The 8951-nt window shown below is 35.4% G+C and overlaps 1 protein-coding gene across 1 annotated transcript; it reads right to left on the bottom strand.

Annotated features, from left to right (window-relative positions):
• Positions 1-1442: 1442 nt before the first annotated feature.
• On the bottom strand, positions 1443-7659 carry LOC124825022 (uncharacterized). The gene is made up of 14 exons (XM_088098965.1): positions 6784-7659; positions 6465-6551; positions 5928-6037; positions 5675-5725; positions 5385-5556; positions 4978-5298; positions 4700-4903; positions 3992-4477; positions 3543-3752; positions 3084-3272; positions 2711-2874; positions 2426-2578; positions 2255-2333; positions 1443-2160 (listed from the first exon to the last, which is right to left on the bottom strand). The coding sequence occupies exons 1-14, from the start codon at positions 7219-7221 to the stop codon at positions 1717-1719; spliced, it is 3108 nt and encodes a 1035-aa protein (XP_087955091.1). The 5' UTR covers positions 7222-7659; the 3' UTR covers positions 1443-1716.
• Positions 7660-8951: the final 1292 nt, after the last annotated feature.

Genomic DNA, 8951 nt, shown 5'->3' with positions numbered 1-8951 from the left:
ATAACAGAGGAAGAGGAGTTTTATCGCCGGCATTGGAGTGGCGACCCTTTCTGGCATCAACGTCTTAAGACGAGGCGCAGGGAGAACCTCGCGCGAAGAGGAGAAGGAAGAGGCACCTTGGTGCGGTGGCCGGCAGAGATTGTGGCAGCGATCGCGCGACGAGCGGCGGAAGAGGGGAACTCTCACCTCGATCGGCAACAAACGTCAGCGCCGGCGACGCCTTGTGCCACAACTCGCGGTGGCTGGTTGGGTGGAGGCCTGTTGCAGCGGCAAATCAGTGAGAGGCAGTGGGAAGCAAACTCTCCCTAGGGTTTCTGGTTGAGAAATTAATTTTTTTTTAACCCATATAATGAAATGACACTGCCAACACATATAAAAGGTTCCAAGTCATCAAACATTGCACACCTGGCAGTTCTACCGTTAGTGAACTTAACGCCGTTACCAAAAAGGACCAACTTGAACAGTTTTTGCGAAAGGTAGGACTAAAGTGAACTTTTGAAAAAAGGAAGGACCACTTTGAACAAACCCTCCGAAAAGAGAGACCAAAATAGGTATTAAACCTAAATTCTATCACTCTTTATAAAAGTGTAATATCTTAAAATTGAATATTTAAGTAACTTATGATGTATTAATAGGGGATTCAACTTCATTAGTTTGGGAGAGATTGTTAAAAATATTGTTTGATTTGGTTTTCTTTTTCAAAAATGTTGGTGTTATTCTAATAGTTTAATTTTATTTTCGTATTTAATCTTTTTCTTTTAACAAAATAAAAAATATAAGTTACTAAAATTGAACACAAACAGAAAAGGAAAAGGATAGAGACTAAAGGCTATCTAGAAGAATTTAGAAGAATGACCATAGGGAAAATAAAACTTATCCAAAAGAAAAGCTTACAAAGAAAATAGAATCAATACCATTAAATCACAAATACTGTTATAAGAATGAGATAGACATTTATTCCAATTAGACTCCGACAACAAGTTAAGAAAACCACAAAAATAATATTATTTTGTCAAATACAATGCTTCTGAATATAATAATTAAATATTTAGATCCATTTTGATAGTTTCACCATTACATCCATACTATTATATAAAAATTTAACTACACTTTATTATTGTTTCTTATCATAACAAATAAAAGTAAGTACACAAAGTAAATGGGCATATATATTTTCACTAGTAATAATAATAATAAAACTTTTAAATAATGCTCTTAAAAAATAATTCATTTTAATTAAAGAAAAATATTAATTAAATCGTTTTAAAAAAAGTTCGATTCAGTTTAATATTAATTCAATTCTGTTTCGTTCTATTTCTGCAGAGCTAGATGCAGCTACTATTGCCCCTCAGTGCATGGAAAAAAGTGAAGTAAGAACACTTCAGTTAATTATTCATTTAGATTGTAAGAGCCACCAACATTACAATTTTGCCACACCTCTCTAAAAGAATTTATCATCATGAAAGAATAGAATTACAGAGTAAGTCAAAAAACAAAAGATACTTACTTTACACATTAGCTATTTATAAGTAGGAATGAGCAGAAGGATGCATACTCTCACGTACCCTCAACACCCTTAACAGAAATATGCATCCTTTCTGAACCAAAACCACAGTTATGTTAAGCAAAATCAAATAAATATTACACAAAGAAGAAAAAAAAATGATTTTTTTTTTCCGAGGAACACTGCTCAAAACAATGGTTTTAAAATGATCATCATGCTGTTGCTGCAAGCATGGATGAATTAGAGCTTTCCTCGTCTGGTGGGGGCTTGATATATTTCCCTATCACTTGTTGGCGATGACGTTTCCTCATTCTGTTCTGTTTTTCTATGCTTTTTTGCTTTCTCTTTTCCTTCTCTTTGTGCCTTAAACTTCTCTCTCTCTCGTATACACCTTGCCAGAATACTTCACCCGTTGAAGGCCACAACCAATGCCTCTTAGGATCCTCAGAATCTGATAGTTCTGCCAAGTCCTCATCCATGCTCTTAAGGGTGCTGTATGAGAACCATTTGATCCACATCTGACCCCTGCGGCTCTTGAACTTGTGTTGTTCCTGCATTAGACCAGTCTCAGGGTCCACATACACCATTCTCCTTGCACTGTGGTATGCCCACACATTAACAAGAAGCTCCAGAAGCCGTGAATAACAATGCTTATCCTGCAATTTTATTTCATCCATGTTTTTACACAAGTGGGGGCAAAAATAAGTAGCAACGATATAATATACTTGATCCTTTGAGGAAGAAAATTACTTTTGACAAACTCAAAGGACAGTGTCCTGTTGAATGGTGTTCATCATACATCTGTGCATCCATTGCATCCACAAACATTCTGCACAAATTGTGGTTTACATCAGTTATCTAACTCTCAAACAAGTTACAAAGATCAATTTTCTTATTTTGCGAAATGAACTTAGTTTATACCTGGAGAACATTACAAACTCCAAAAAGGATCTAGTGGGCAGAGCCCAACTCTGCATGACAGACCATGTATCACCATCTACGGACATTGGTGGCAAAGAATCCACATCGTCTTTTAACCCATACATTCTCCTCATGGCTTTTGAGAAAGCAAACCTTCGCTCAAACACAAATGTATAGAAAATCAAGCAACATCTTTAAAAATGTAAAAGAAAATGAAAGCAAGGGTCTAAAGACTCAAGCTTTCATGTAGTCAAGATAAAACAGAATGGATTTAAGAGACCATACTTGCAATTTCCTGCATTAATGGCGTCACAAAATGACCAAAAGTCCTTTTGCAAAGGGTTTCGTGAATCCATATCCATGCGAACCCAAAAGTATAGTGCATCCCCATACCTTTTGGATTGGATGGCATTCAATAATGAATTTTCAGCAGTTTCGGACAAAGATGCCTGTTAAAACCCCACAATAGATGTCAAGAAGCAAGAACAAGAGACAGATTTGAGAAATCCAATTTATCATTTCCATTCAAGTCACCTTTCGATCTTTCAGCCTTACACACATTCCTCTAAACAGACAAATATATTGACAGATGGAAAAGGATATCAAGAGGCATATGCCCAAAGAAATGAGATATGGAAAAAAAAACAATCATTTATACCTTCTTTGCTGTTGCTCTCCAAGACTGAAATCCAATCCAAGCATTTCTGTGTAACCGGTCAATCCTGTTTGCAATTGCAAAGAAGGCTCCATGTTCGCCGAGTAAATCACGATAGTAACCATTATTAAGCAGTGGAAGACGAGAAGGAGCGTCAACATCATCTTTCCCTGGTCTACGACCTTTACCGGACTGCAAACATCCAGCACATTCATAGCATCAGATTGAAATAAGAAGCTAATCACTATATTTTTCAGAAGAGAAAGCACTAAGTACTATTACAGAATATTTGGGGCATTATTATCATTGCATATGAATACAAGGGGTGTCTAAAGATCCCTCTTAAGGTTTCTCCAAATAAAGCCTTTTTCCATACACAAGACCAGAAAATCAAGTGTTATAATCACTGGTAAAAGTGGACTAATATTAGAATACAATATAATACAAAAACACCCAACTTACTAGGCCAACTCCTCGATAAAGAGTTTTCTTATGTAGAAAAGACCAGGATCCTTCCCCAAAATAGGGTTCATAAATGCATAGTGATTGTCCTGTACGCTCAAGCTCTCCATCATCTCTTTCATGTAAATCATTCTTTGCTCTATCAGCCCTCTTAGCATTTTTATATACATCCTCCCATGTTCCATGAAACTGCTCTGTTCTATCCTTCAACTGCATTAAAACTCGACACGAGTTAAAAGCTTAACTCACCAGAAATGAAAGTCATCAAAGATTTAATACCCAAATTTTATAAAGAATAATCCTAAATTCCCCTAATCATTCTTCCAAATAATCCTCAAGAAATTTGAACACTTGGTGTTTCATTGATAACGAGTACTAGGAAAGTTATTTGATGTTTTAGAAAGAAATAGCATTTCTCTTCTATAAATTAGAGCATTCCTTGATCTCACCTCTTCCTCCTCCCTTCTTTTTTTGGTAAGAGCCAGTTGAGTATATCTTTCTTCTTCCCATATGCTATATACAAATATATCATTTGCTGCAACTGTCGTAGTGGATCTATTTTTATGAGAATGATTCCACTGGCCCTCATATTTATCCAAAAACATGCTACTTCTTAATGTCCTATTACTATATGTCATATTCGGAACAGCTTCAAATAAATGCCATTGCCACTGTTCTTTAACATTGGGGGGAATATCTGAAACAGCCTTGGGTGGAGTAACCTCTGATGGAAGCCTGAGAATATTCTGAAGTAAAGATGCATATCCATCAATTGCTTCTGAAACCATAAGATTCTTTGCAGTGTTCCTCCCTATAGAGGCAATGTTACGAGCCAAGGGTGAGATTTTCCCATTTGAGATCACTTCCAATAAAATTTGTCTCAGAGCTCTGATATTATCCCTTGGGAAAAGATAGCCATTCACCCTGTCATCAACCTAGTTAATGTCAACAAGATAGTCAGCACTCTCCACAGAAATACAAGATATGAGAAACTTTAACTCTTCATTTTAGATGCAGGGGAGTTATTGTAAAAGTAAAAAAGAAATAACTAGTCTGGATTATTGGAGGACACTTCAAATTAAAGATTGATAAAAGTAACAACCAGTAATCTAGACCCATGATATGGCTAACGTAAAAAGATTAGAGTGCAAACTTACATATTTTCTGATCATGGGAACATCTGGAGCAATAATTGGTTTCTCAAAGGACATAGCCTTGATCAAAATCTCTGGAAAACAATGTTCTTCAAGAAGGGATCCATATACCACTACATCTGCTATACCAAGTACGGAATCGGCATTCAAATCTCCAGCTATGTGCTCTATAATACCTCTTGGGTATTTCAAGCTATGCGCCATGGTCTAGTGTAACAGAGTACAAGATGAGAAAACTTCAAATTATTTAGCCAAAAATCAAAGATAAGGTGGGTATATACCTCAAGAGCCACACTGTAATTATTTGTTAATTCTCTACTATGAACAATGATTCGTAGTCTTGCACTGGCATTATCTTTGTTAATAGGGAAATCTGTCACAAGTGGTTCTAAAGCCCTTAAAACAATGGCATGCCCCAACCACATGCCCTTGTACAGAAATTGACTGCTCACAATTGCAATAATCACATCTTCGGGGTCATAGCCCATATTGACACGCATATTATCTTTATGTAAGGCCATAAATGCTTCTGCTTCTAATGCTTCAGCAGGGGAACCAGGAATAACGAAAAAATTTCCAGCATCAAATGTGGAGTAAATCATCTGTGGAATTACAAAATAATCATATGTCACAGGTATGATTTCAGTGTATCAAACATTAAATAAATAATTTGGCCCATACATATTACCGGCAAAGCATAGTTTGGAAAGACAACAACTGTTGAACGATTGAAAACTCTTCCCCAATCGTTCAAAAATTCTATCTGCCCATTAGTGGTATATTGCCTTGATCGATAAGCAAGAGCATTTTCATGAACAATCCATATAAGAGGGATGGACTTGAAAGGTTCCTGCAAAAAGCTGTACAAAATAAAATCATTCGTGTTACTTGAAAGGATATCCGTGCCAGAAACCTCAAATACAATTCATGGATGCAAAGGCAGCAAGGGATTCAGGAAACAACAATCAAGTATCATACCATGAAAAGGCACCTTTGGCTTCCAGAGAGCTCACAATTATACCATCATAGCTGGGAGGAAACAGACATTAGCTTCAATGTTGACAAGATATACAAACATCAAAAAGATTAAAGAAACAGTTATTTTATCAGCCTAAGTTGCTATTTGATTCGGATTTCCACACATTTCAATTATTAAACTATTCAAAATTCTTTTTTGTTATCAGCATACAAATCGCTTAGTCCAGAAGTAAAATTAGAAGAACAATCATACTTTAGCCAGTCCACAGTGTTGTTTCGCTTATCACAAGTTCTGACGATAGAAATGGGAACTCCTAACTTTCTCCACACATTATGCCCTGGTCCATCTTCAAGTGAAAAGACCTGCAAAACATAGAGAGTACCTGGGCTAAAATAAACATAAAATTGATTGAAAATAAATGTTAAAAATGATGTCGGCAAAACATCTTAATAATTTAGCCTCACTTTGACTAGTCACAATTCTCTTAAGGACGTCAATCTACATTTTTAAACCCGTAAGCCTGCTTCGATTTTCAAATACGTGATTGCCAAGATTCTATGAGGCATTTGAAAGTTGAAGCCAATAGTCAAGTAAACACAGATACAACAAACTAACACTTTTCCTATAATTCGACATACTCTCCAGCTCTTCCAGAAACAAAGCACCACATTCATCCAGCACTAGTGCACTCAGAGAGACATTGATGATTTAGCTGGCTCCCCATTCATTGTAATTTCCCTAAACAATTTTACAATATAAAATGCCGAGAACAAACTGTAAACGGAGTACCTGGATTTCATAGCCAATCTCTTGCAAAGCAGTTGCAACTGTTACCATAAGTAATTGGTGAGAATCAACCAACAGTTCTCCAAACACCTTCAAAAGAAATCAAAATCACATCAATAGAGAAATAAATTTTCATAGATCAACCATACCGAAAAACTCATACAGCACTAAAAATTACTTAACAACAAACTTGACTCTAACTTCAACAGTTCCAAATTGATGTAAACCTACCCCCATTAATAAAAACCATGCTGAAGTGAACCACATGCACAACCTAAAAACACCAATGGATAAAAAAGTATTTGAAAATGGTTAAACTAACCAATGCAAGCTGAGGCTTCCTGTATCCAAAATGTTGCGCTGTGTGGTTAAACAAACCCGCATCCATGCCCTCACCACCACCTCTCCTAAATTTCTCCAAAATCATTGGCAAAAGAAGGGCATCCTCCCCAATGTCCAACACAACCTTCTGAATTTCTCCATAATGGAACAAATTATCAGACCGCATTCTCACAGCTTTCAAGGACTCATCATCGGAGTTTTCCACAACCGACCCTGGCAGAAACATTTGGAACACAACGACCAAGCACAGAAACACCACCACCGTACAAATCCATTGCAAGTAATCGAGCTTCTTAAAGAGCAACCTCGAAAAGCTCGATCTGAACCTGTGAGAAAAAGGATTCTTCTCTTTTCTAGTAAACTGAGTACCAAACAAGCTCCCCTTCTTCAATGGGATCCCAGATTCCAAGGAACCCATTAGAGTCCCATCAATTGGGTCGCAGCAGAATGGGAAAAAGCTTCAAACTTGGGCGAAAACTGGCATGCAGACTAACACCCAGACGCCTGCCCTTCAATGGGGATTCAACCAGAGCTGAAAAAGACCCAAACTTTGTGCTTGAATTCAAGAAAAAGACCAAGAAAGATTCTGGGTGTGAGAAAACTGGGTTCTGATGTGGATTTGGGTGATTTGAGGTGGGAACTGTTCGGTGAATTTACTTAAGACGAAAGAAAGAAGGAAGAAGAAGAAGAAGATTTGACGAGTGGGAAGTGGATGCACACGGTAGAGACAATGCCCAGTGAGCTGAAGACTCGGGAACGAAACGAATCTAATCTGAAAAAAAAATTAAAAAGGAAAAACAAAACGAAAATTAAATGGATCCATATTTTTGCTGTCTGAAAGGGTAACTACAAATGTGTGCTCTTTTTATTTATTTATTTATTTATTTATTTGGCAAAAATGAAAGTGTTCTATATCTGTGTTAAATAAACTTCAACAAATCTTGTTCTGCTACCTATTTGGAAATGAAATGCTAATATCTTGTCACGCGCATTGGGTGAAAAGCGTAGGGTCACGCGTGCAGAGAAAAAGTTGTAGAAAAAAAAATCAGTATGAAGTATTCTGAAACCCTTTGATGTGATTGATTATTGAGCTTTTTTCCATATAGGTAGAGTCTCAATATTATAGCAGAAACTAAATCTGCATAGAGACTTTATGAAATTTCTAATAAAGTCAATATGATAATTTATTGAAGGTGAATGCTACCCAGAACTAGTTATGTGAACCGTTATTTTAGCTTTTAGATTAATCAAAAGCATAAGTTTTTATTATTCTACTTTATTTTTAGTATGTATTATTGCTTTACTCTGCTATCTCATGATTTCCATGGTGTTCTTGTTGATGTCACAATTATCTAATGTTTGAGGTTATACTTATTTTTCTATTGAGTTTGAGTTGGATGATTTGATGAGAGGTTGGAGATTTATTTCATATTCCTAATTTCCTGTTTATATCATAAATGCATGGATAGGTGTGTGGAACAAACCTAGAAGCAAGGATAATTATGATTGTGTTTTAGGGAAATTATTATGTGAAGTGGTAGTGGAAAATATTACTCCGCACACAAAATATTATTAAGGAGGTGGTGGAAATAGAAATGAGAGCATGTCAGATCCAATGCCAACAGTGTTTACTATTTGATTCTTAATATAAAAAAAATTTCTTTTTATAAATTTATTATTCAGATACCGGATACGGATTTAAAAAATATTTATACATATTTTAAAATCGTCGGACATCTGGATATATTCATAAATAATTAAAAAATATATTTTATAAATTAAAATAAAATTTAAATAAAATATAAAAAAGTAAAATTTAAATTATGGCTAGTCAAATTTTACGTGGGTTCTAGTGATAATTAACATATAAATTTTTATATTATTTACAGTTATGTTAGCACATCACTGATTTTATCGGATGAATTATAACTAACATAATAAGTTGTCATATAAAATTATTTTTGCAAGTATTTTTTTACTTTTTACTTATTTTTTTTATAAGAAAAATTTAATCGATTAATAATTGGAAAAATACAATTTGGATTGTTGGAGGTTTTACATCAACTAAAATAAGATTAATTTATAGTATATAAGTGCGTACAAATCTCATCTTACAAACCAATTTTGAGAGGTTAAGTTAAAGTTTAA

This window comes from Vigna umbellata, chromosome 9 (assembly GCF_029865625.1).
Source record: "Vigna umbellata cultivar VRB3 chromosome 9, Vumbellata_1.0, whole genome shotgun sequence".
In the NCBI taxonomy this organism is placed as follows: domain Eukaryota; kingdom Viridiplantae; phylum Streptophyta; class Magnoliopsida; order Fabales; family Fabaceae; genus Vigna; species Vigna umbellata.
This window is presented reverse-complemented; position numbering and strand designations above follow the sequence as displayed.